General features: G+C 39.8%; 1 protein-coding gene across 3 annotated transcripts in view; it reads left to right on the forward strand.

Annotated features, from left to right (window-relative positions):
- Positions 1 to 27,352, forward strand: part of SCUBE2 (signal peptide, CUB domain and EGF like domain containing 2) — an 85,052-nt gene that overhangs the window by 49,571 nt on the left and 8,129 nt on the right. For all 3 annotated transcript variants that reach the window (XM_027852585.1, XM_027852587.1, XM_027852588.1), the window contains exons 14-17: positions 5,831 to 5,998; positions 13,384 to 13,563; positions 21,596 to 21,757; positions 25,839 to 26,036. In XM_027852585.1, coding sequence (XP_027708386.1) covers positions 5,831 to 5,998; positions 13,384 to 13,563; positions 21,596 to 21,757; positions 25,839 to 26,036 — 708 coding nt within the window. The remainder of the gene's footprint in view (positions 1 to 5,830; positions 5,999 to 13,383; positions 13,564 to 21,595; positions 21,758 to 25,838; positions 26,037 to 27,352) is intronic.

The raw sequence follows: 27,352 nt of genomic DNA on the forward strand, positions 1-27,352 counted from the left end.
AAGAGATTCAGTATTGAAAGGAGCCTGAGAGATCAAGGAAATGGAGGGGCAGGATGTAGTTTGCTTTAAAAAAAATAGTGGTTCTCTTGCTTCAGTCCCTCTGCTACCCTTTTTATTTTGTTCTCGTGTCCTCTAAGGGCTTACCTCTACTTGTGACCCTCTGCTATACCTGAAATCATGGAGTTGCTGGAGTGGATCCTATAGGCCATCATATGTCGTAGGTATGAGATCTGGGCCATAGAAAGGCACTGTGACTTGCTTAGAGTCAAATAGCGTTAAGCAGTGGAGCCGTGGATAAAACTAAGGTCTCCTGGCTTCCAGTCCAGTTTTCTGCATTGGACTGAACTGACTCTCATATGTTTTCTATAAAAAAGATTTTTAAAGAGGCTCCTTTACTGATTATGTAGCTAGGAACAGAGCAGTAGGTGGATAAACTCTGGTCTTTGCTAAAACATTGCAATCAGATTTTACATGCATTGACTATAGTTGGCTAGTGATGCCAAGTCAGCCTTTGAGTGAACAGCATCTTCCTTGTAATAAGTCATGCAAATACGTCTTTACATACTGAGAAAGCATTTAAAATAAAAGGCTATTCCTTTGACAATATATAGGAAGGACCTCGTAACAGAAAGCTGATGGACCCAGTGCTTAGAATAAGACATATATTTTTGGATGTGGCCAATGTAAGAATTTATTTTCCTTGACTATGCATATTTGTTACAGGGATTTCATTTGTTTTTTTCCTAAGGGAGAAGAAAAGGAGAAAAAATAGAATTTTCTTAAATTTTTAAAAGTTAAATTTAAAAAACAATAAATTGGAAAGAATGGTTTTAGGGGAGGAAGGCTTTTGGAAGATACACTTTAAGAAGTGGGGACCTGAAAAGTAAATGAGTACAAGATGTTTTTCTTATTTCTAAGCCACAGAGTTATTGGAAGACAAGAGAATGAAAGGTTTATTTCAGGGCACCAACTATGAAACTCCTGTCTTTTCTCACTGACCCAGTTAGTAGTAATATTTTCAAGTGGCCAAGTCTACTTTAATGCTTTCTTACATTAAAACAAAACAAAAAACCTGGGCAGAGACTGCAAATAAATCCTATAGTCGGAGAGATCCTGCCGTCCCCGTGATTAACCAGGGCCTTTCACAAAAATAGAAGAAAACATAAATCCTTTGGACATGTTGCTGCTTAGGATGACCTCAGTTCCTGAACTGTTAAAATGTGATAACTCTGAGGACACCATGGGAATCCATTTGCATTGGCTGTTTGTGACTTTCCTTCTAAAGTCAAGGCATGATTCTTCAGAAAATAGTTAGATGCTGGAAACTGACCCTTTTTATTAGGTTCACCTTCTTAGTCCCAGAGATACCATAGTGTTTGTCCATAGCATCAACTTCTCAAAGAGGAAGGGCCTGAAAGGAGAGGCAAGAGCCCTTAAACCTCTTTGGAGCTATTAATCCCGGCCCCTGCTGGCCTCTCGCCTTTTGCATCAGAAAAGCTTTCTCGTATTTTATTTTAAAGGGGGCCAAAAACAGCTGTGTGAGATTTGAGAATGGGATTTTAATGGTCACTGAAGGCACACAAAGGCTGGGGCTGCAGAGATGAAGTGTACCAAGGCAATTGACTCCTTTGTTCGGTGGGCTCACAACAGTCAGGCTGCTGATGGAGAGAAGAAAATCAACTGGAATTTCTGAGCGAGTTCTATTTGGGCTGGATCTTCAACACATTTGGAAACAGTTATCTTCAAGCTGTTCTTGACATGGAGACCTTGTTGAGAGAACCAAATCTTAGCTTGCCTCTCATGTTGTTTGTGAAGTAAACAAAAGGAATGTGACATAAGCTATTTCTATAGAAGGTGCTCTTTTAAGAAAAATGGTTATTCCTTGACTGTTTATATGAAATAGGGCTTTCACAGGGAATAAAAAAGGATTTACTCCCTCCTTATCCCACCTCTTTAGGCCAATGGTGCCTTTCGTAGCCCCCCGGTCCTTTAAGAAGCAATACCAGACCTAGGATGTTGTAAGAGATTCTCTCACCTCTCCAAAATGGAACTCTTTAAAAGGCTTCCAGTGCCTTAAATGACTCCAAAGAATGAATTTACACACGCAAACACGTGTAATTAACTTTGAGGCAAGCCAATAGGTTCATCATCGATACAGCTGTAAGATCTGTTCTCTGCCAACTGTACTATGATAAAAGTAAACCACATTGATCAGTTTCTCTAAAAGTTGCCATTGGCATAGTTCTTGAAATCATTCTGATGTCATCCATGTGAATACTCTCTTACATTAATAATCTTATAAATTGTTATGTGCCCAAAGTAGGTAACTTACTCTTTCTGCTTGTAACCTGAGTTAGTTTGGTAAGAGAGACAATGTCAGGATACTGAAGGTTAAGAGTCAGTGACTGAGAAGGGAAGAGTTCTCTCTGCGATCAGCTGACAAAGGGAGGTGTCTAATAACGGTTCCTTGAGTTAGGGGGGATTTAAAGGTGTCATTGGAGAAAAAAGACTGCTAATACACTAATGGTTTGGTAGAGTCAGAGACTAACGACTGATTATTTGTGTTCAAAAGAGTGTAATGTTTAGTGCGGAGAGGGCATTTGATCAGAGTTGGAGGAGGAAGAAAAGGACTAGGTCCTATAGGTAGCTGTGATGCCTATAGCTTTGGTCTTGGCTCTCTGCCCCTTTTATAATTGTGGTCTGTAGAGGTGTTCATTATTCATGTTGATGTGAGTCATGTTTTTGTTCATTCGTTTTTCAGTCGTATCTGACTCTTCATGGCCCCTTTTGTGGTTTTCTTGGCAGAGATACTGGAGTGGTTTGCCATTTCCTTCTCCAGCTCATTTTACAGATGAGGAAACTGAGGCAAACAGGGTTAAATGACTTGCCCAGGGTCATACAGCTAGTAAGCATCTGAGGCCAGATTTGAACTCAGGAAGAGGAGTCTTCCTGACTCAGGCCAGCACTCTTGTATGACACATTATTCCACAAGCATATAAAGAGTCAGGAGGAAAGTGGGCTCAAGCTTAGAGAGCACATGTGGCAAAGGGGTAACTCACAGCTTTTTACTGTTGTGGTCCTTTTTTCTTAAACCTGGGGCACTCAATAAGTTTCCCTTAAGTGTGGCATAGTTTCTTTGCTGAACTCCTTATGGAGCCATGAATCTGTGTCCAATCTGTCCTTGGCTCCCAATTCAGACACAGTCATCAGCTGACCCATGCTACCACTAGGATGCTGATGGGAAGAGAGGAAGTTCAATATTCCCTGAATCTTGAAAAGCTCAAAAGGCCATCCAGCCAAATTGGGAGTAGGGTGAGGAGGCCAAGTCCAGTTGGTTTCCTTTTCCCCATCCCCGAGTTATTCCTTCTCATGGGTTTGCCAGAACATATGCTCTCCTGGCTTTCCAGTCACTGGAACTCCCCAATTCCAACTAACTCAGTGCTTTTACGCAGGATCCTGAGGCCATGATACAATCCCTTGGGTTACAAAACTTAACTTGTGGCATCATTTCACTTAATCTGATGACTTTCAAAGGCTTTTCATAGTTAATCTAAGGTCCTCGAATGATTGAGACATGTTCTCACCTAGTTAAGGTGTCTGGGCTAAGAGAATGTTCTCACCTGATAAATGTGTAGCAGAACTAAAATTTGGGTGAGTAGTTTTGACGCCTATCCTTTCAGTAGTGTGGCTACTAAGCCCATGTTCGGTATAAGCCAAATAAGAAGCAAGTGATGAGTGGATGAAGTCACATGTACCCTAACGTTTGCTTATAACATACGCTGTCTATGTTAGGAGGCCTTAACCTTTTTTATGTCATGGGTCTCTTTGGCAGTCCGGATCCCTTCTCGGAATAATACATAACACTTTTTAAATAAGTTTAAAACAAGTTTAAAACATATAACATCAAATATATAGAATCACAGAGGAAACTGATTATATTACATACAATTATAAAAAAATTTTTTTAACCAAGTTCATAGACCCCAGGTTAAGAACCTTTGCTAGTTGGTGATGTCCTTCAGGTGTTCCTGTTTGTGGATGACATTGGGTTGAGTCTCTCAAGGTCTAGAATAATACGGAGTCTCCTAATTTAGTTTTACAACCATTCAAGAGAGTTCAGCCTAACAATTCATGAAGATTCAAGCAGATTCGTCCTTAGGAACGCTTATTGCCCAGACTATATTATATTAGCCCAATGACCTGATCCTTCCATACATACTTCTTAAACACACATTGCTAATAGCTAGCATTTATATAGAACTTTAAGGTTTGCAAAACACCATTAGGTCCTCGCAGCAACCCTATGAGGTAGGTGCTATTAACACCCCCATTTTATAGATGAGAAAACTGAGGAGTTAAGTGACTTGTCCAACCAAGGTCATCTGAGTCAGGGTTCAAACTTGGGAGTTTCTGATTTCAAGGCCAGCACTCTATCCCCCTGTCCCAGCTGACCTCAGTGCTTCCATAGATAATGAGCTGGGCCAGAATAGATAGGAAGGAGATAGGAAGCCCAAATTCATTTTGGAGATTTATAGCATTTTCAAGAATCCCAGGCTGTTCTTTGAAATAATAAACTTCTCTTTTAAACACCAGTATTATTCTAGTAATGCTGTATGGCCGGCCATCAAGCCTGAAATATCACAATATATAAACAATCAAAACTGTGGGTCACCCAAATGGTAATGAAGCAATACATGGTGAATTTAAATAGGCTGCACTATCTTTCCTAAACAATGACTTGTTGTAGAGGAGCTGGAACTTTGATCACATTCTTATCCCTAGCATACTACACTAGAGACTTAGATAAATCCCCTTGGATAAGATTTGAGACTCTCTCTCTCTCTCATTTCACTCCCAAGTGGAGAACTCATTCACTCTGTATTTGCTGGATTATCATCCAGGAGCTATGTTATCTAAAAAGAAAGGATGTGCTGAGACTGAAGAGTAACATATAATGATAGTAATAATCATAGCTAGCATTTACATAGCCCTTTACGCTTTGTAAAGTACTTTATATATGTTAACTCATTTGATCCTCACAAAAGCCCTGTGAAGTAGGTATTCCTGTTGTCATTTTATAGATGAGGAAACTGAGGCAAACAGAGGTTAAGTGACTTGCCCAAGGTCACCCAGCTAGGAAGTGTATAAATCAGGATATGAACTCAGGTCTTTCTGATTCAGTGTCAACACTATCTACCAAGCCACCAGCTGCCTCTTTGTGGACATCTAGGTGCTTTCCTGGTACCCATTCAGTGTTACAAGGGCAGCAAGGTAGTGCAATGACTAGAGCACCAGGCCTTGAGTCAGGAAGACCTGAGTTCAAATCCGGCCTCAGACACAACACTTACTAGCGGTGTGACCCTGGGCAAGTCACTTTACCCTATTTGCCTCAGTTTCTTCATCTGTAAAATGAGCTGGAGAAGGAAATGGCAAACCCCTCTGGTATCTCTGCCAAGAAAACCTCAAATGAGGTCACGGACTCATGACTGAAATGACTGAACAACAGCAAATACAGTTCTAGCCCTGACTGTGGAGTTCACTGCCTAATGTTAAATGTGGCACTTTTGAAAGACTTGTCCTTGGGGAGCTGGTCTTTTCATCTTTACAACATCCCTGCCAAGATGGGAACATAACTCACCCAAGGTTAAATAGTAAGCGATTGATGGAGTCAGGAACACAGAGCTGAGATTAATTTTGTAAGTTAGAGCTTCCGTTTTGTTTCTTTTAGTGCTGTGTCTATTTACCACCAGCATTATCTATTCATTTTTTAGATTTTTATAGATTGTGCCTGGGCTCTCTGCTGACCAGATCATTTTTTCCCACTTTTTAGTCCCTTGCAGCATTGGAACATATGACGGAGGACAAGGGCAATGCATTTTATGTCCAAATGGGACGTACCAAGATGAGGAAGGTCAAATAACGTGTGAACCCTGCCCAACCACAGAGGACGCGGGGAACCAGAAGACCACGGGAGCTCGCAATGTGTCTGAATGCGGAGGTAAGGAAACTCAGGCTGTTCACTTTCACCCTTTGTCTTTAAAACAAGTGAAGATTTTTATGTTATCCTCATTTAGATATAAGCTGTGATCCCCGCATTATATACACCAAATAAATATTTCTTTGAATTAAACTCAATTGAATGCTTTGGCAGAAGGAAAGTAATAATGTTGCTATTACACTGTTTATTTGTTGTAAATATATAATAGCCTAAGGTTTGAGAGTTTGAGCAGTGTACATTCTTGTTCAATAATTAAGAAAGGAGTCAGATTTCCTTGTGTTTGAAACACAGACTTAACTTATTTATTTAGAAAAACTTGTCAAAACTCCAAAGAACATAAAATTCTATTTATGTCTCTCAATTCTTTTCTAATTTTAGTATCCATACATATGACTTTACACACTGTAATTATTGTGTACAGACTGTTTTGTGTGTTGGTTTTTTCATATACACATCTCCAGGTATTGAAATGAAACATATGCTTGTCATTTTTAATTGCTGTATAATATTCCACTGTGTTAATTATGCTATTATTTGCTGAACCATCACCATATTGTGAGGTATTTAGGTTAGTGTCATTTTTAAAAGAAATTCTAAATCTGGTTTTATTTAAAAAAAAAAACCTGTGATATCTGAATTTCAAATTGTGTCTCAGAAAAATTTGATTCTGAAACCTAGCTAGATAAGGTTTTTATAGGGTATATCCATTTTTATTTGTTTTGCTCTAATTTTTATTTGAGAAGAAAATGAGGTACAGGAAGAAGGAAATACTATAATCTTGTTAGAGAAAATGTAAAAGCTGTTGACTCAAAAATTTTTGCATGAGATTTGTTACATTTTAATATCAAAATGCATAGAAATCTCTTTGGCCCCTGCTTCTTTCCTTTTCATGTCTAATACCCTGCTTTGTCAGATTGCCATGGCCTACCCTAGAATAACTAATTGAAACTGTTAAAAAAATTCCCGGAATCTCGTAGTTGGAAGTAACCTTGGTAGTTATGGAGTCCAGCTCACACCTGGACTGGAATCTCTCCTGCAAGTGGCCATCCAGCCTTTGTTTGAAGGTCTCCAGGATGGAGAACCCCCATGAGGCAGCCCATTCCCTTTTTTTCATATCAAGACTACATTTGCTTTTTTGGCAAGTTCACTCCTTGTTTCTAGTTTTGCCCTCTGAGGCTAAACAGAAAATTAGGAATTAGAATTAAAAAAGTCTAATTCCCCTTTCCAAATGATAGCCTAAACACTTGAAGACTACCATGACCCCCTGAAGGTTTCTCTTCTCCAGGACAGACATCCTCAGTTCATTCTCACAGTCCTTTATGTGGTTGTCTGTAGTCTCCTCACCATCCTGGTCATCCTCCTGTGAATACACTCCAATGGTGTCTTATAAAATGTGCCTCCCAGAACTGAACATAATATTCCATATATGGTCTAAACCCATTAGGACCTTACATCTGTCTCTGATAAAATACAGCTTATTAGATTCATCCGTGGTTCTAACCTGTTAAGATCTTCCTTGAATCCTGACTGTCATTTGGCATGTTAATTATTCCTCCCAGCTTTGTATCAAAGGCACATTTGTTAAGCATGTCGTCTCTGCTTTCATGCAATGCTTCGTTGTACCTGCAATTTCATCAATGTAGAAACTTCATCCAGTGACACACATCTCAATTTATTCATGTCTTCTTGTCCTCTATGATACCTGTAAATCATCCATGTGCGATCCATTTAAAATGCCAGAGACTTTCTTCTTTTGGGTCTTCTAACATTCCATTGAAACACTCAGGCTGTCCATCTGTTATCTCTCCCTATCACTCTATGACTGACCCATCTCCTTTTCCAGTTGTACATTTCTGTGTTGATATCCTTTACATAATTTCTTTGTACAAGTCATCTTTTGCAGTACTCTTCATCTAATTTACATTCATTCTATTCCCCTTTGGAGCACCTGCTAAACAACAGTTATTTCTTTTTGCTTTTATCAAGGAACTGTATTTGATTTTAACAAGTGAGAAACACCTTGTTGGGGAATCTTTAAAAGGCTACACTTTGTTCTCCTGAGTTAGTTTTTTAAGAAAAATCAAAAAGAGTAAGTACAGTGGGGTCTAATATTTGTTATAACCTTTTAGTTAATTATATGATTATGAAGATAGGGTCTACTATGATTTTTTTTACATTGAACTTCTGTTAATATCAATCAATTAATCAACACGTTTGCTATAATTATTCAGTAGCTGTACAACTAAACTTTACTGTCATTCAGCTCCTATTTATCTACTTATTCAAAGGATATTTTAAGAAGTCTTGTTAAATGCTTTCCTGAAATCTAGATATACTATATACATGGTATTTCCCTGATCCATCAGTCCTGTAACCTTGTCAAAAAAGGAAATGAGGGTAATTTGGTGTGACTTATTTTTAATGGACCCATGCTGGTTCATGGTAATTAATGCTTTCTAAGTACTTACAAGTTCTCTAATCATTTGTTGAAGAATTTTACTAGGAAATCAACATCAAGGTCGTTGGACCATAGTTTGTAGAGGGTACTTTTTTACCCCTTTTTGAAAAGTATGCTAGTAGTTATGTGGTGCAATGGATAGACACTGGGCCTGGAGTAGGAAGATCTGAGTTCAAATCCAGCCTCAGACACTTACTAGCTCTATGACCCTGGGCAAGTCATTTTGTTTGCCCCAGTTTCCTCAACTGGAACTTGAATGAAGATAATAATAGCACCTACCTCCTCGGGTTGTTGTGAGGATCAAATGAGATATTTGTAAAGCTCTTCTCAGAGTGGCTGGCACACAGTAGCTACTATATAAATATGAGTTGGTATTATAATTATTGTTATTATTATGATCTCCAGTCTTCTAGTACGTGACTACTCTAAGACTACCAACATTGATTCAGCAGTCACATCTACAAGTTCTTTTAGTACTCAGGCATATCATTCATCCAGGCCAGGAGATTTGAAATACTTTAGATCAGTTAAGTTTTCCTAGTCTTCTCACCTACTGTGGTCTTCAATTCCTTCTTAACCCTACTGTTAACCTTGCCCATTCCAACACCAATACTAGTAATAATAACAATAATAATAGATCCCTCATGTTGTGGAGAATGGGGGCAGAGTGGGGAAGGGAAGGGAGAATGGCAAAGTAAGGGAATGCCAGTGAGGGTAATGTATGGTGTACCTTTTGGTTGTAAAAACATGGCAGGAACCTTGTAGCTAGCCATTTGGGCTCTAAAGGTAGCACTGATTAAGTTAGTACCTCACTTCCTATGACTATAAAATGGGCCAGCATAGATGCAGCTAGTCTTACTCGATCAGCTTGATGCAGAGGACAATAGGGCAAGCGGCACGCCTCCGTGTCATGGGACCACAAGAATGCAAGCTATATTGGAGCAAATCAGAAATACCAAGATGACACTTTCCAGAATGCTTCGGTGCATGGGAGCGATGAACATGAAAAAAGCATGAAATGGCTTGAAGAAATTAATGTTTTTATTATATGCCAGTACCTCATCATAAAACTGAAAACAGATCTTAGCAATTCTAGGCAAGGGCTTCATGCTGCTTTTTGTCAATAATACCCTGAGCTCCAAATTGCACAGCAGTGTGTTATGGAGCACTGTAGGGAAATTATAAGAAATAACTTCATTCCTAAATCCAGAGTAGACGAAATAAGAGTAGAATTGAGGAGTTAATTAGATCTGCAAAGGAAAAAACTGAGGCACTTGAAGGCAATAAAACTACACTTAAACTACAGAAGTACTACAGGTGATAAAAAATATTTCCAGTATCTTGCATTATTTTGAAGAGGAAATTGGCATATTTAGAATAGAATTTTGAAAAACCCTTTTTGAGTTTGGTAACATAAATCCAACTGAGATCAACTATACTGACCAGAAGAATTTTTAAAAATTAGATATACTAGATAGCTAGCATTTATGTCGTGCTTTCTGGTTTGCCTCACCACAAACCTGTGAAACGTGTGCTGTCATACACGTCGTTCTTTTGGCACTTAACTTTTTAGGACCGTAGATTAGAGCTTTGAGGGACCTCTACATCTGTGATTCTCCGATCCTGTTTCCTTGGTGGGTGTCCAATAGGAGTCTCAACATGTCCAAAACAAACTCCTTATCTTTCTCTCCGAATCTACCTTTCCCTTCTGAACTTCCCTGGTTCTGTCAAGGGTACCGCCATCTTTCCAGTCACCTACGTTTGCAACTTTGTGGTCATCTTTGACTTACTCTCCCTCATCCCACGTATCCAGGCAGTTGCCAAGTCTGTTGATTCTACATCCACAACGTCTCTTACATCCATCTCCCAGAGCCACCACTTATGTTCAGGCTTTCATCACCTTTCACCTGGATTCTAATAGCCTCTCTTGGGTTGGGCTTGGCTCAGTCTGGCAGCCTGTTAATTCAGGTTTGATGTTGATACTAAATGGGACATTCACAAGTCATCGAACAAACAGAACAAGCGAAAGGTGTTTTACTTTCCCTAATGGAGAGAAAAGCTATGCAACAAGGATAGAAGAACACTTAGCTCTGGGTAGATGGGGCCCGCATGGAAACAGGACTGGTCAGAAGGGTAGTGTGTCTGAAGGATGCAGACCCCACTTGTGTGGGCTTTTTTTATGCTCTTAGGTGACTAGCAAATTACTATAGCCAGAGGCGACAGGAAGCTTGAGAGGCACGGTTTGAGCCTTGTTCCATGCTGGGGGGCAGGAGGGGAGGGCAGCCCTGCTAGACATCTCCTAACATAATCTCCTAGTTATCTCCCTGCTTCAGTCTCTCCATCCTCCACCCCTGCGCCAAAATGATATTCTTAAGGCATAGGCCTGACCGTATCATGCCCCTGATCAAGAGTATCCAGTGGTCCTTGTTATCTCTAGAATCAGGTACAAACTCCTCTCTCGTGCTCTCCAAGACCGTTACAGCCTGCCTTCGGCCCACCTTTGCAGACCTATCACTACACATTATTCCCTTGCACACCTTCTAGGGTCTAGACAAACTGACTCACTTGTTGCTCTTCATACATGACATTTCCTCCCCCATCTCCATGCTTTTGCACAGGCTCTCCTCCAAACCTCTCTAAATACGACGTGGAAGCTTATGAGGCCTCTGGTAGTGTCTGGGTTGCTCTCATGGTGTTGCTAGGCCAACTGCAGATGCTTTCTTGGAGCTCTCTCTCCTGGCGCACTGCTTATCACCTTCCCTCTCAGTGGTTAGCTTTCCTTTGAAAGACTTTGGAGAAGCCTTTCAAAAAAATAGCCTCTACATGCTCAGACCAAAAGAGGCTCTTTGCCCTCGGCCAAGGGACTGATTCTGGCTCAAGATTTCCTTGGTTCAAATAAAAAAAGGCTCAGATTTGGGTGTTTGGATAGCTTTTGCTAGGCTAACAACAATCCGATTGATTGAGGTATTGAACGTACTCTGCAATGCATCTAAATTGGATAAATTTCGGGTCCAACAAACATGTTCTGTGCTTTCTTGACTCTGCTTTCGTTTATACCTTTCTCCACGTCTTAAATGCTCTTCCCTTCATCTCTGCTTTTTTGACATCCTGCCCATCCTTCCAGGCCCAGCTCAGATCTCCAGCATTACCAAAGCCTTCCTTGATGGCCTGTAACTAACGGATCTCTCCTTCCTTACTTTTGATAGCACTCTACAGCCACATGCTAACTATAGTCCAGCCTCTATGTCTATGCTCATTCCTCATCTCCACTTGCTACATCCTAAGTTTCTAGAGGAGGTAGCCCCCATTTATTTGTGTATTTCCTCTGTGCTGTAGTCAGCACACTACATTGTAATTAACATGTTTGGTCCTTAATAAAAGTTTGTTAAATGGAATCTTCTTGAAGGCCAAGCATAAGAAAATCTTATGCAAATGATTTCACAGGACCAAAGAGTTAGGGCTGGAGGGAGCCTGAGAAGCCATTAAGCCCAACACTCTCATTTAATAGATGAAGCAGGTGAAGCCAAGAGAGGTTCAGTTACCTGCCCAGGGGCCACATGGTAAATATCTGAGGCAGGATTTGAACTCAGATTTTCCTGACTCCAAATTCAGCACTCCATGTCCACTGCATCATTTCCTTTGTGCTAATCTCAGTGTAGTACAGACAGTATGACACTGGGAGATGGTTTCCAAATGCTTGTGAATGTGTGATAGTGGTTAAGAGTTAACCTCACTCACTTGTCATCTGTAGGAGATGGTTACCCCCTCAGCCTGCTACGTGATTTATTTAACATATTCATTCTCATCATCCAGAGTTCTAGGATAGGGGCAGCTGGGTGGCACAGTGAATAGAGCTCTGGCCTTGGAGTCAGAGGACCTGAGTTCAAATCCAGCCTCAGACACTTAACACATACTAGCTGTGTGACCCTGGGCAAATCACTTAACCCTGATTGCCTCACCAAAAAGCAAAAACAAAACAAAACAAATTAAAAAAAAAAAACAGTTGTAGGATAATCTGGGGGTATGTTTGATTTTTCCTAGTTAATTATTAAAATTGTAATATCTCTCAGTAATTAATCAGTTGATTCAGAGCCCTGATCACTGTTTAGTATTATTATTTAAATAAAAATGTTTTATTTAATAAATTGGAGAAACCTCTTTTCAATAAGCAGTTGCTCATATCTCTATATACCAAAACTCCTAATCTCTGAGGCTTAAACATTAAAGTTATTGGCTATACAGTTTATTAACATGGTAACCAATAATAACACAAAGACATCAATTATTGTTTACAGTGTTTAAGTGGTGAGAAAAATCACAACCAAAGTCATCCTTGACCATGTCTACCACTATTGACTTCTCACTTGTATAACACAGTCCCACCATGCAGTTACCTTGAGATATACAGAAAGTTTCTTAAGAATTCCCTTCATCTGGGGCAGCTAAGTGGTGCAGTGGATAGAGCTCTGGACATGGAGTCAGGAGGACCTGAGTTCAAATCCAGCCTCAGACACTTGACACTTACTAGCTGTGTGACCCTGAGCAAGTCACTTAACCCCATTGCCTAGCCAAAAAAAAAAAAAAAAAAAGAATTCCCTTCATCCTCTTTGAAAGGTAAAGACTCAAACAGTTCTTTAAAGAAAATAGTCTTCTCCATCCTCTCCTGTCCTTACCCAATCTGTCTTCAACCATGACAGTCAAGGCAACAATGGATACTAGTTTCTCCCAGACTCCTCGTAGAATGTCGGCTAATTACTGATCCTTCAGCATTCTAAAGCCTCTTAGAAACACATTACAGCATCTATGGATACTGTAACCCTAGTGGAACAGATGGTGTGAGTTGTTTAATGCCTTCACCTGCAGGACGATAAATACATGCTTTCCTAGGTTAGGTTGGGTTTACCTGGTATGTCTTGGTCTCTTTCAGGTCAATGCCTTCCTGGTGAATATTCTTCAGATGGCTTCTCCCCATGCCAGCCCTGCCCCCTGGGAACATACCAGCCTGAAGGCGGCCGGACTTCCTGCTTTCCTTGTGCAGGGAGTTGGAGGGGAGAACTCACTACCAAACATCCTGGTGCTACCACTTTCCAGGACTGTGAGGCAAAAGGTAAAGTCGGAGAGAAGTACCTAGCTTCTGGTAGTGTTATGAAAGACAATGTCTGTTAAGATGTTGTCGCTGTTACCACCAGCAAAAATAAATTAAACACTCATAGTCTGTGTTTGTATAGCCCTGGGACACGTAAGCCAGAGCTATCCCGTCTAGGTTAGGCGTGGTAATGACCTTCAAGATGCTTCTAATGTTACAGTGATGACTAGGTAGATGACCCCAAGTAGGACAGAAATATATGTTTATTTATTTAATAGCATGTTAATGATAATAATAATAATAATAATTCAGACTCATGTAACATTTTATTGTAAGAATACTTTATATATATTTTCTTATTTTATCTTGATAATAGCCTTTTTTGGCTGCACAAATACAGTGCATCCACTTCCCAGATGAAGAAACTGAGGCTCTGGGAAGTTAAAGAACTTGCCCAAGATCACATACATAGAAAGCCCAGACTCAAACCAGGTCTTTTGATTCCCACGGCCATTGTTTTTGCCGCTTCAAATGAGGAAAAATCAATAATATGTTAAAATAGATAACATTTGCACTCTGTTCTTCATAGGGTAATTCAACAAATTCAAATTCAACGGATATTTTTAAGCACCCACTAGGTTACATATTCAGAAGGCAAAATGAGTCTTTTCTCTCAAAGACATCACAGTCTATTGGGAGAGAATAAAACATGTATACAAACATTATGTCACTAGGCAGAGTAAAATAACTGCAAAGGAGAGGACCAGGAAAATGCCATGAGAACTTTGAAGTGGCTGTAGGGAAAAAGCACTTTATGAATAGTCAAGTACTAGATAAATATGAACTCTTGTTATTGTTGTTACCTAATGTGTCGGGATCTCTCTGGGTCAATCTGACTTAGCATATTCACCATCCTGTGTTAAAACTACTCTCCCCTACTGTTCTGTGCTAGTATCTAAGTCCTGCCCTCCGCCTCATTACAGCCATAACTAGCAATTCTGTCACCTAGGGCAAGCATAGTTGAGGGCAGACTGAGGAATACAATTGTCCCTCCCCTCCCTTGGAGAGAGAATTGAAACTTCCCCTTCAGGGGGAAAACAAACCCTGGAACCCTAGCCTCAGGCAGGAGGAGACCTTAATGGATATCACAAGGCCACTTAGGACAGCTGACTTTAGGCAACCAAGTGTGGCAGGGCCAGGCTGGGACAAGCTTAGCTGCAGTGGAGAGGGAGTCTGAGTGCTGCTAACATCCTTTATGTTTTAGCAGCATGTGGAAAGGCCCTGACTACCCCTCCCTAGTTACAGCTCTACTTGTCATCTATGCTATGCTGGGCTAAATTTTATTTTCACAGAAACGACCTTGTTTAAAATTCCATCGTAGAAATCCCACTGAAGTGTGTACCTTTAAGAGCTCCAAAGGGATGCGCCCACTCCTTGCACCACAGCACCCTCTAGATGCAAACACCCAGAGCACTCAGCTGCTGGACTTTCTGGCATTTCTTCCATCCTCTTGTCTTCATCTGAGCAGAAAGAATCCTTTTTCAAGTTCTAAAATCATGGTTTTCCTTTGACCCAGCCCCTGAGTTCTCTGTTCTTGTCTGCTCATCTTTGCTGGCCCAGGCTACTGCTTGGACAGTCTTCCATACTTACCCATGAAACACTGAGCTTTGGAGGGGAATGGCTGATCAGCACACTGGCCTGTTCTATCCCCACGTTGTTTTTTCACATTTCACAAAATTTAGAGTTGGAAGGCACCCCAGTGTCCATCATTCCAAACATGCTCCAAAGGAATCACCATTACAATGTATCCAGCAAGTGCTCATTCTGCCTCAGCTTGAAGACAGGACCCTATTGCTTCTCGAGGCAGATTTTCCACTTTTGGACAGCCAATTCTTTTTTATTAAATAATATTTTATTTTTTCCCAATTACATGTAAAGACAATTTTTTGTTTTCTGTTTTTTTGTTTTTTGTTGTTTTTTGTTTTTTTTTTTGGCTAGGCAGTGGGGTTGAGTGACTTGCCCAGGGTCACACAACTAGTGTTATGTGTCTGAGGTCGCATTTGAATTCAGGTCCTCCTGAATCCAGGGCCGGTGCTCTATCCACTGCGCCACCTAGCTGCCACTAAAGATAATTTTTAACATTCATTTTTTAAAAAATTCTCTCCTTCCCCCTCTCCCTGAGAAGGTATGGTAGGAAATAGTATCAAATACTTTGCTAAAGTTTAGGCAAACTATACTTAAGGCATTCTTCTGATCATCTAGTTTAGGAACCGTGTCAAAAAAGGAACGAGGATAAATTTGACATGACTCGTTCTCGATGAAACCGTGCTGCCTCTTTGTAATTGCTTAAGACTTTCTTTGCCAGATATTCCCTAGCCATCTCTTTAATGATATATTCTAAAATTTTCTCAAGAATCAAAGTCAAGCTGACTGGCCCATATTGAGGTATCATTTGCCGTTTTTCAGTCCTGTGATACCTTTCCCATTTTCTATAATCTTTTCAAAGGTCACTGATAATGGCTCAAAAATCACATCAACCTGTTTTTTTTCTGGACCTGGCTTAGGTGACTTGAATTCATCCATGGCCATTGGAAACTTTCTTAACATTATTTCCTTCTTATATTGGGCATCAGCTTTCTTTTAGCCATTTTTGTTCTGTCATTTCCAGTGCAAAGACCGTTTTCCTTAGCAGAGAAAACAGAAGCACCACATTATCCCACCAGCTCTGCTCTCTCTACTGCCAGTTGTTATTTTCCCATTCACTCCATGGGAGTCCTTATTCTTCCTTTGATTCTCCTGCTTCTCCCAATATTCTTTAAAACAGCAACAACAACAACAGCAAACCTGATAATTCTGTTGATTGTCCTCAGTTTCCCTCACCAGACTTAACTTATTCTGAGCTTTAGCAAGCCGGAAGCTATTTTTACATTCTTAAATTTATCATCTCTTGCTTTCTTTTATGCATGTTTTAAAAATCCAAGTTGGCTGGTAAATTCTTCATGCATAGACATACAGTCTCCCTCACCATTGGCAAGCTTCCTTTCATGATGACCAATTGATATAAATTAGTCAAACAGACTTAATTAGTTTGTAGTAAGAGGTATTTTACTAGAGTAGTGTAGTTCTGAAGTCCTCCAAAATTCATGAGATCCTCTGACCAAGCCAGGGGGCAGAGAAGGAGACCAAGGTTGTGGTGTTGGTACTTCTCTTTCTCTCCTCCCCCAGATGATTCCTTCACAATAGCTTGGCTGTATCTCCTCTCCACTATCAAACACTCAGATTTCTTGGCTTTAAACTGGCTTACTGTTTTATAGAGGATTCACAGATTATGACCAAGTTTCCTCAAATCAATCAGTCCAAACTTACTTCCTGTACAGTGTTACTCCAGTTCATCCAATAATACAAATTGATCAAGGGCTTTCTTGTACTTAGACTAATACCCATAATCGATTCAATAGAAAAGTGTTCTCTCCTGGTTAAGGTATCTTGGCATAGCATCTTATCACTTTTTTAAGTGGGGTGGAGTGGGGTGGGCTAGCCCACACCTTTCCTCTTACTAAGTCTACCTTTATGACATACAGTGCTACCACACCACCACCCCCTTTTATCCATCCTCTTTTTTTTGAATACGGTATACCTTTCTTTTTCTCTTTTTTGGTGGTCTAATATCATTTTATTTAAGTTTTAAGGCTATCACTACTTTCACAAGATTTTGAGTTCCAAATTTTCATGCCATCTTGCCCCTCCCCCCACCCCAAGATGGCATGCATTCTAAATACCCCTTCCCCTGGTCTGCCTTCCCTTCTGTCTCTCCCCCACTTGTCTTCTCCCCTTCCCCTTCAATTTTCCTGTAGGGCAGGATGGATTTCTGTACCCCATTTCCTGTATTTCTTATTTCCCAGTTGCATGTGAAAAGATTTTTTTTAAACATGTGTTTTTAAAACTTTGGGTTCCAAATTTTCTCCCTTCCTCCCTCCCCACCCACCCTCATTGAAAAGGCAAGCAACTAAATATAGGTTATATATGTGCAGTTATGCAGAACACTTCCATAGTAGACATGCTGTGAAAAACTAACTCTATTTCCCTTAATCCTATCCCACCCACCTATTTATTCTGTTCTTTCTTTTGACCCTGACCCTCCTCAGAAGTATTTGCTTGTGATTACTCCCTTTTCCAATCTGCCTTCCTCTCTATCATTCCCCTTCTGTCTTGTCCCCTTCCCCCCCTATTTTCCTGTAGGGTAAAACAGATTTCCACACCCAACTGAGTGTGTATGTTATTCCCTCCTTAAGTCAAATCCTATGAGAATAAGATTCACTCATTCCCTCTCACCTTCCCCCATTTCCCCTCCACTGTAAGAGCCTTTTCTTTTCTTTTCTGTTTTTTTTTTTGTGGGATAATTTACCCCGTTGTACCTCTCCCTTTCTCCTTCTCCTAGTATATTCCTCTCTCACCCTTTAATTTTATTCTCCAGATATGACCCCTTCATTTTCAACTCACCCTGTGCCCTCTATCTATCTATCTATATCTATATATACGTACATATAATTTTTCCCCCTCCAACTACCCTAATACTGACAAAGGTCTCATGAGTTACAAATATCATCTTTCCGTGCAGGAATGTAAACAGTTCAACCTTAATAAGTATCTTATGATTTTCTCTTTCCTGTTTACCTCTTCATGTTCCACTCAAGTCTTGTATTTGAAAATCAAATTTTCTATTCAACTCTGGTCTTTTCATCAAGAATGCTTGAAAGTCCTCTATTTCACTGAATGACTATTTTTTCCCCTGCAGGATTATACTCAGTTTTGCTGGGTAGGTGATTCTTGGTTGTAGTCCTATCTCCTTTGCTCTCCAGAATATTATATTCCATGCCCTGCGGTCCCTTAATGTAGAAGCTGCTAAATCTTGTGTTATCCTGATTGTGTTTCCACAATACTTGAATTATTTCTTTCTGGCTACTTGTAATATTTTTCTTCTTGACCTGGGAACTCTGGAATTTGGCTACAGTACTCCTAGGAGTTTTCCTTTGGGGTTCTCTTTCAGAAAGAGATTGGTGGATTCTTTCAATTTCTATTTTGCCCTCTGGTTCTAAAATATCAGTGCAGTTTTTCTTGATAATTTCTTGAAAGATGATGTCTAGGCTCTTTTTTTGATCATGGCTTTCAGATAGTCCAATAATTTTTAAATTCTCTCTCCTGGATCTATTTTCCAGGTCAGTTATTTTTCCAATGAGATATTTCACATTGTTTTCTAATTTTTCATTCTTTTGGATTTGTTTTACAGTATCTTGATTTCTCATAAAGTCACTGGCTTCCAATTGTTCTATTCTAATTTTTAAGGAAGTATTTTCTTCAGTAATCTTTTGGACTTCCTTTTCCATTTGTCCAATTTTGCTCTTTAGGGCATTCTTCTCCTCATTGGCTTTTTGGACCTCTTTTGCCATTTGGGTTAGGCTATTTTTTAAGGTGTTATTTTCTTCAGTATTTTTTTAGGTCTCCTTTAGCAAGCTGTTGACTTGTTTTTCATGATTTTCTTGCATCACTCTCAGTTTTTCCTCTACTTCTCTTGCTTCTCAAAATCCCTTTTGAGCTTTTCCAAGGCCTGGGACTGATTCATATTTTTCTTGGAGGGTTTGGATGTAGGAGCTTTGGCTTTGTTGTCTTCTTCTGGTTGTATGTTTTGATCTTCTTTGTCACCAAAGTAAGATAATATAGTCTGACTCTTTTTGTGCTGCTTACTCATGATCCCGGCCAATTACTTGAGTTTTAAACTCTTTGTTAAGGTAAAAGTCTGCTTCCAATGTCAAGAGTGTACTGTCTCAAGCTTCGGGGGTTTGTACAGCTGTTTTCAGAGGTATTTCTAGGGACCTGAAAATTTTCAGTTCTTCCAAGGTGGTATGATAAGGGGCGAAGTGTTTTCTCTCCACCACTGTAACAAGCTCCACCACGCTAGCATTCCTCCTCGCCCCAGGACCGCCCCTCAGAACTGCGCCCCAGATCCAAGCACCAGTAAAGCAAGAGATTCCTGCCTCAGCACTGGCAAAGGGATCCCTGCAGTCCCCCTCTGATCAGTCACTCGATTTCCCCTCAGTCTGGAAGCTCAGGAAAAAGCCGCGGCCCTGGGCCACGCTCGAGACTTGAGGCTGGGACCTAGCTCCTCTCTCACCGCAGTCACAGACTTTTCCCATTGACCTTCTAAGTTGTCTTTGGTAGTCGGGGGTTGAGAAGTCTGGAAACCGCCACAACTGCCTGCGATTCAGTCCTCTGAGGTCTGCTCCAGGGTTGCTGCGGCCTGCACGCCCACGCCGAGCTGTGCTTCTCTCCCCACCTGGCACGATATACCTTTCCGATCAACCATCCAGGCTGTCTTTGGCTGGAAATTTGTTTCACTTTGTCTTTTTGTGGGTTCTGCTGTTTAGAATTTGTTTAGAGCCATCTTTTATAGGTATTTGGAGGGCTTTGGGAGAGAGCTCAAGACAGTCACTGCTTTCCCTCCGCCATCTTGGCTCTGCCCTCCAAAATCTACCTTTCTTTTTTTTAAAAAAGAGAATACATTATTTATTTTTAACATTCATTTAAATTTTTTTTGAGTTCTAAATTCTCTCCCTCCCACTCCTTTCCTACCCAATGAGAAAGCAAGCAATGTGATATCAATTATACATGTGAAATCACACATAACATGTTCCTATATTAACCATAATGCAAAAAGAAAAGCAAAAAAAAGATAAAATGAAAAAATTATGCTTCAGTCAGCTTTCAGACTTCATTAGTTCTGCCTCTGGAGGCTGATAGCTTTTTTCATTATGAGTCCTTTGGAATTGTCTTGGATCATTGTATTGATCAGAATATCCAAGTCTTTCACAGTTGATTGATTTTGCTCACTTCACTTTGTATCGGTTCGTTTAAGTCTTCCTAGGTTTATCCGAACCCATCCCCCCAGTCATTTCTCATAGCATGATAGTATTCCATCACAGTCGTATAAGATATACCTTTCTAGAGCCAGATTCCAATCATGTTTCATCCTACTAAGCATTAATGGGAACTCTGAGATCAAATTTGCCTAGGACTTCTAGCTCCTCTTGTTTGTTGCCTAAACGCTGGACATTTCTGCATAGAGATTTGAAGCCCTGGATTTTATGACTCGCTGCTTTCTTTGATTTTGTCTTCTGTGAGCTTTGGCATTTCAGTATTTCAACTTCTTGTCTCTCTTAATTGTATCTGTTCTCAGTGATATTTAGCTTAATGAATTTGCATAGGAAGTATTTTCTTTCCTCTTTTTTTCAAGATTTTAAAAGGATATAGAGAGATGATATATTTGAAAATGCTTTTTAAGACTATAAAGCAGTAAATAAATATAAGCTATTTTTTATTGTTAGCATTCCCCCAGATAAAGGGGAAAAGGATGGGAAGGACAGTGTTCTCTGTGACATGATTCTCTACACATGATGTAAAGGGAATTCCTGCATTAAACATGGGGTTGAAAAAATGCCCTCCAAAGTTCCTTCCAACTCTGAATTTTTTCATGATTCTATGATTTGCATGTTTTTATCCTGCAATTTCCATTACTCCTATTTAGAATCCTCTTCCCACTCCTGTCTACAAACACATGTCCTATGCTTCCTTCAGAACTTTAATCACAGCTCACACTTTTCGCTGTATGTCTTCCCTTCTCAGTACCATCTGATTACTTCATTAAAACCCTCCATTCCTTCAATAACTTAAATATGTGATTTTTTACTAGGTTAGTTGAATTAGTTTATGTATCATATTTAAGGTTGTTGTTGCTATGTCATATACCTTCTTTTAACTCGAACTCTCAGAGGTCATAGGTTATGGCTTTTATTTCTTTTGTATCTCTTTCTAGTGCCTTGTGTCGTGCTGTGCATAGAATAAGCATTAAAGTAAATGTTACTGACTGAATGATCAGTCTCAGTTACATAAATTAATATTATTTTACTGACATCCTGACAATTTGTTGCATGATCTGTGAAAGTTTTCAGGCTCAGTTTTGTATTTTTAAAAACTAAGTGATCATTTCCATCTCCTGCAGTTCAATGTTCACCTGGGCATTTCTACAATACTACAACTCACCGGTGTATTCGCTGCTCAGCAGGGACATACCAACCTGAATTTGGAAAAAATTACTGTGTTTCCTGTCCAGGAAATACCACCACTGACTTTGATGGCTCCACAAATGTAACTCAGTGTAAAAGTAAGTTTTTCCCTAATACTTTCCCCCTGCCAATCAAAAGGTTGCTTTCTCATGTTGTGGAGAGGGACAGGAGAGGGAAAGGGAAGAGAGGGAGAGAGGAAGGAGATGACTCCTTGACTTTGGTTCCTGTTTGACTCTTGACTCTCTGTGTGCCTTACTGGACACCCCTTATCCCAAAGTTACTGCCTGTCAGATTCTTTTGTTCTGGTTCTCAGTCATGGTCTCTGGATCTCCCTTTTGAATTTTGACTCTGCCACTAATGACTGTAACCACCACTACCACCCATGGACTTCCCCAATATGACTGAGCATTCCAAAAGATCCTGCTCTCAATTTGTCCACAGTTCCCCTGGAATTATAGGATAGTATGACTGGAGTGCCACACATATTTGGGCCCTTGTATTTAATAGTTGTGATGACTTTTTACAATCATATTTTTAGTGGGAGTAAAAGATGGTCCTAATGCTATAGAAAAATGTCAGAATAGCAATAATAATTATAATGATAGGCTACCCAAGATGATCGATTAGATCAAGTGTTCCCTATTTAGAAGAGTTTAGTCTGTAAATTCCTTTTATGGGATCACATAAAGTTCAGATTTCAAAACAGATAAGTAGTCGTAAGTAGCGGTCTCTAAGTATCTATTACCTTGTTTCACATAATCCATGAACTTTCCATATAATGGGGAAATTGAGTTTACTATGCTGTATAGTTGTTTGGTTCCGTTATCTATGTGGATAGATTTGATTTTTGGAAGATAACTCCAGAAATAAACAGCATCAATTCAGTGACTCATAAAACTATAAAAAATTGGTTTTATTCTATTTCTTGATATCAATGGAAGGACATTAAGAACTTATATGAAAAAAAAGCTATCTAAGCATGAAAAGAGCTTTGGGGGCAGCTAGGTGGCACAGTGGATAGAGCACTAGCCCTGAAGTCAGGAGGACCTGAGTTCAAATCCAGCCTAAGACCAAACACTTGACACTTACTAGCTGTGTGACCCTGGGCAAGTCACTTAACCCCAATTGCCTTAAAAAAAATTTAAAAAAAAAAGAGCCTTGGATGTGGTTCCAGGTATCATTATGGTAGCAGGCATGGAGATCACAGGATCTCAGAGCTAGAAGGGACCTGAAAATCCATCTTGTTCAATGAAAACCTGACTAAGAAAACCTACAACAGATAGCCCCAACAAGATGTCATCAAGTTCGAAACCTCTAATGGAAAATAAAGGGTTTCCATTCAAAGTGGCCTGTTTCACTTCTGGATAATTCTTATTGTTTAGAAATTTTTCCGTATATCAAAACCAATTGAGCTCCTCTGTAACTTTTATCCTCTTATTACGAGTTCTGATCTTTGGGGCTAAGAAGGATAACTCTAATGCCTCTTCCCCATGATGAAACTTTAAGTACTTGAAAGGTTCTATCACATCTTTTGAAAGCTTTTCTTCAGACTCACTATCCCTATTTTCTTCAACTGACCCTCAGAAAACTTTCCAGTCATCTAATAATTCTGGTCACCCTCTTTTGGAGACACATGGTCTTACCTATATGTTTAATAAAATGTAATGCCTGAAACTCTTCGACCTAATAATACCCACTACAAGGCATATACCCCCAAAATGTCAAAGACATAGGGAAACAATCTCTACGTCTTTGTACAAAAATACATATACCAAAATATTTAGAGAAACACTTTTTATTCTAGTGAAGACCTGGAAACAAAGTGGATTCCCATCATTTAGAGAATGTCTAAACAAATGATGGCATGTGAATATAATGTAATATTATTATGCTGTAAGAAATGACTCAAAGGAAAGATTCAGAGAAACATGGGAAGACTTATATGAACTGATGCAGAATGAAGTGATTGGAACCAGGAGTACAATTTATTTTATAAATTGTGATTATGATAATGTAAAGAAAAACAACTTGGAAAGAATTAAGAACTCCTGTCACTGCAATGACCAGTCATGACTCCAAAGACTGATGAGAAAGTATGCTTCCCACCCATTGGCATAGAGGTGATGGATTCGGGGTACAGAATGAGATACTTGACTAATGTGTGATTTTGTTTTGCTTGACTATACTTTTCACAGGGGAAAATTTTTATCTTGATTGGGGAGAGATTTCTGGGGACAGTGGGTAGATACTGATAGTGATAGTGATATAAGAAAAGAAAAAAAGTTCAAAGAAACATTTTAAAAATTATACAAGAGAACAGGAAGTTTAGAAAGAGATACAAACAGGGCAATTTTGTAACTTTAGTGTTAATTTAATATACACATTCTAAACTATATAATAGAAGTTTGCTTTCATGCGTAATCATCTTTTTCTGATCTTTTTTTTTGTGTGTTGAAATGTTCAAGTTTGTTGCTTAAGTTCATAACTGAAAAGAAAACATATGATACACAAAACACAACGTAGTAGTCCAGGTGTAGTCTAACCCAGAATGGAGTATAGCAAGCTGTTACCTTGTTCTGGACTCAGTGATTCTCTTAAAGGGACTTAGGATCCTATTAGCTTTTTTTGGGTGGCAGCTGTGTGCTGTTGGCTCATAATGAATTTGTAGTCTGCTGAAGATGTTTGTTACAGGAACTGTTGACCAGCCATGTCTTATATTCTTGAAATTGATTTATTTGAACCTTAGCAGAGAAGTTTATACTTAATTCTATTAAATTACGTCTTACTCGGTTCATCCCATCAATTGAGACATTCTGGATTTTTTTTTTTGCATTTGGATTATTCTGTCTCTCTAAGCTTCATGTCATCTACAGATTTGACAAGGATGTCATTTGTCCTTTCATCTAAGTCAGGGATAAAAATGTTCAGCCTCACAGGGTCAAGGACATAAACATAGTAATGTCTACGAGAGGCCACCTTCCAAGTTGATATTAATTTGTAACATAGCTACTCTTTGGGTCTAGATGTTCAGCTAGTTCCATATTCACTTAACTCTAGCCCCAAACTCGGCTCTCCATAAGCAAAGAATGAAAGGCTTTGTCAAATGCCTCATTAAAAACTACGTATAACATTGATTGGGAAATGACTAAACAAATTGTGGTACCTAAACATAACATAATGCAACATGATTACTGCAACATAAGAAATAACAAATACAAAAGCTTCAGAGAAGCATAAGAAGGCTCATCTGAACAGATGCAGAGTGAAATAAATTGAACTAGAAAAATTATATACAATGCCTACAGCAATGAAACTGAATGCTTTGTAATCATAATGACCATGCTTGGCCCAGGAAAGAGAACTGAGAAAAGGCATCCCACTCTCTTCATTGCAGAGATAAGATTCTTTTGGTATAGAATGTTGCATGCATTGTCAGAGAGTCAATATGTTGGTTGGTTTTGCCGAAGTGCTTTCCCCCTCCCTCTCTTTATATCTTTTTTTAATGTACATTTGACCTAGACTTTATTTTTTTGTTTCGTTTTTTTTTTTGTTTGTTTGTTTTGGCTAGGCAATGGGGTTAAGTGACTTGCCCAGGATCACACAGTTAGTGAGTATCATGTGTCTGAGGCTGGATTTGAACTCAAGTCCTCCTGAATCCAGGACTGGTGCTCTGTCCACTGCACCATCCAGCTGTCCTCTTTATATCTTTAAGAGAAGGTTTGCTGGGTTGAGTAGGTTTGGAAACATTTGGAAATGAATGTGTTATAAAAACAGTCATCAGTAATTTAAAAAAAAAACAAATATATTTTCACTACATTTCCCTTATCTACCAGTCAGTGATAAGTGTTCATAAACCATCCCCATAATAACATGCCAAGATTCTTGACCAATAACTAAAGTCAAACTCTGGTCTGTGGGTTGTAGACTTATTCTTTCCTTTTTTGAAAATTGTGACGTTTGACTTTCTCCAGTCCTGTGGCACTTCTCCTGAAGAAGAGCATTACTTCTCCCATATTTTTACAAGATCACTGATAGCAACTCGACAATCACGCCTGCCATTGCTTTGAACTCCTGGAGGGCAGGCAGAGACTGATCTTTCTTCAGTGATCTTGCGCACAATCTGCCCACCATTTTTTATTAGATATTCCTTTCCAGCTAAAACTTGTTTTCCTTTAACAGACAGACATTGTGGAGGGGAGCTAGGAGAGTTCACTGGGTATATTGAGTCTCCAAACTACCCTGGGAATTATCCAGCCAATACCGAGTGTACCTGGACCATCAATCCTCCTCCCAAGCGCCGCATTTTGATCGTGGTTCCTGAGATATTTCTGCCTATAGAAGATGAATGTGGAGACTACCTGGTGATGCGGAAAACCTGTAAGCCTCAGCCTCTTGTGTTCCCCTTCCCTTCCCAAGCCATACAGGAAGGCTCACTTTGTGGAAGCCTGGTATGATCCCTGGGAACTCCACTTTGTCTTTGTCTAGCAGGCTGGAGAATTTTACCTTCTGTCTTGGGACACCTTTGGGTCATGAGATGTGTAGAGCACTCTCCTAAAAAATCCTCACCTGTAGAGGCACTTAGATATCCGCAACAGCTTTTGTTATACTGGACGTTAGAGCACATCCTCCTAATACGTGATGATTCAGGCAGCCAGTCAACAAGCATTTTTTAAGCTCTGCCCCAACCCACTATGAGGACATAAAGAAAGGCAAAAACAGTTCCTGCCCTCAAGGAACTCACCTTCTAATGAGGGAGACAACATGTAAATAACTAGGTGCCTTCAAGATGTACACAGAGGAGATGGAAAGTGATCTCACTGGGTGAGACCGTTGTTTGTTGTTCAGTTGTTTTTAGTCATGTCTGACTCTGTGACCCCATTTTGGGGTTTTCTTAGCAAAGATATTGTAGTGTTTTGCCATTTCCTTCTCCATCTCGTTATACAGATGAGGAAACTGAGGCAAATAGGGTGTTAAGGGACTTACTCAGGGTCACACAGGTAGTAAGTGTCTGAGCTGGATTTGAACTTAGGTCTTCCTGGCGTAGTGCTCTATCCACTGCACCACCTAGCTGCCGCCAGAGGTAATAGGTAGCTGTTGGAGCTCATTAAGCAGAGGTATTTCATGGGCAGACAAGTACTTTAGAAAAGTCGCTTTGGCAGCTTAGTGAAGGATGGATTGGGGTGGGGAGAGACTTGAGGCAAAGAGCCCAATCAGAAGAGGTGATGAGGGCAGCTCTCTCACTTTGATACAGAGAACACGAGGCTGAAAGATAGGTAGATTGATAGACAGAGAGACAGAAAAATGGGTGGATGGATGTCCCCTGACACCAGCATCATAATGGAGTCCTTAGTGATGTAGCAATTTTTCCCACAGATCAGAGATGTTGAGAGAGACCTTATCGGGATGGGGACTTGGGGCTGTGTCCAAGAGGCAATGGTAACAAGCCATAAATACTGACCTAAGCATTTGTGTCTGTACATAGATTATGACTAATAGAAAATTCACTCTTGGAGAGCTTGAGACTGCCCCCTTCAAGAGTACATAAAAGGTGATGTGGCTGCTGCTTAAATGTTCAGCCTCCAATCCTTTTGTTTTCAACCTCTGGTAAGAGAGGGATTTCTAGCTTTATTTTCAGAGCTGCCTACAGGTGTGATGATTCAATTGGGCATGAAGATTTCCTCAACTTAATGAGT

Source organism: Vombatus ursinus, unplaced genomic scaffold, assembly GCF_900497805.2.
Source record: "Vombatus ursinus unplaced genomic scaffold, bare-nosed wombat genome assembly UNPS02009770.1, whole genome shotgun sequence".
Lineage (NCBI taxonomy): Eukaryota > Metazoa > Chordata > Mammalia > Diprotodontia > Vombatidae > Vombatus > Vombatus ursinus.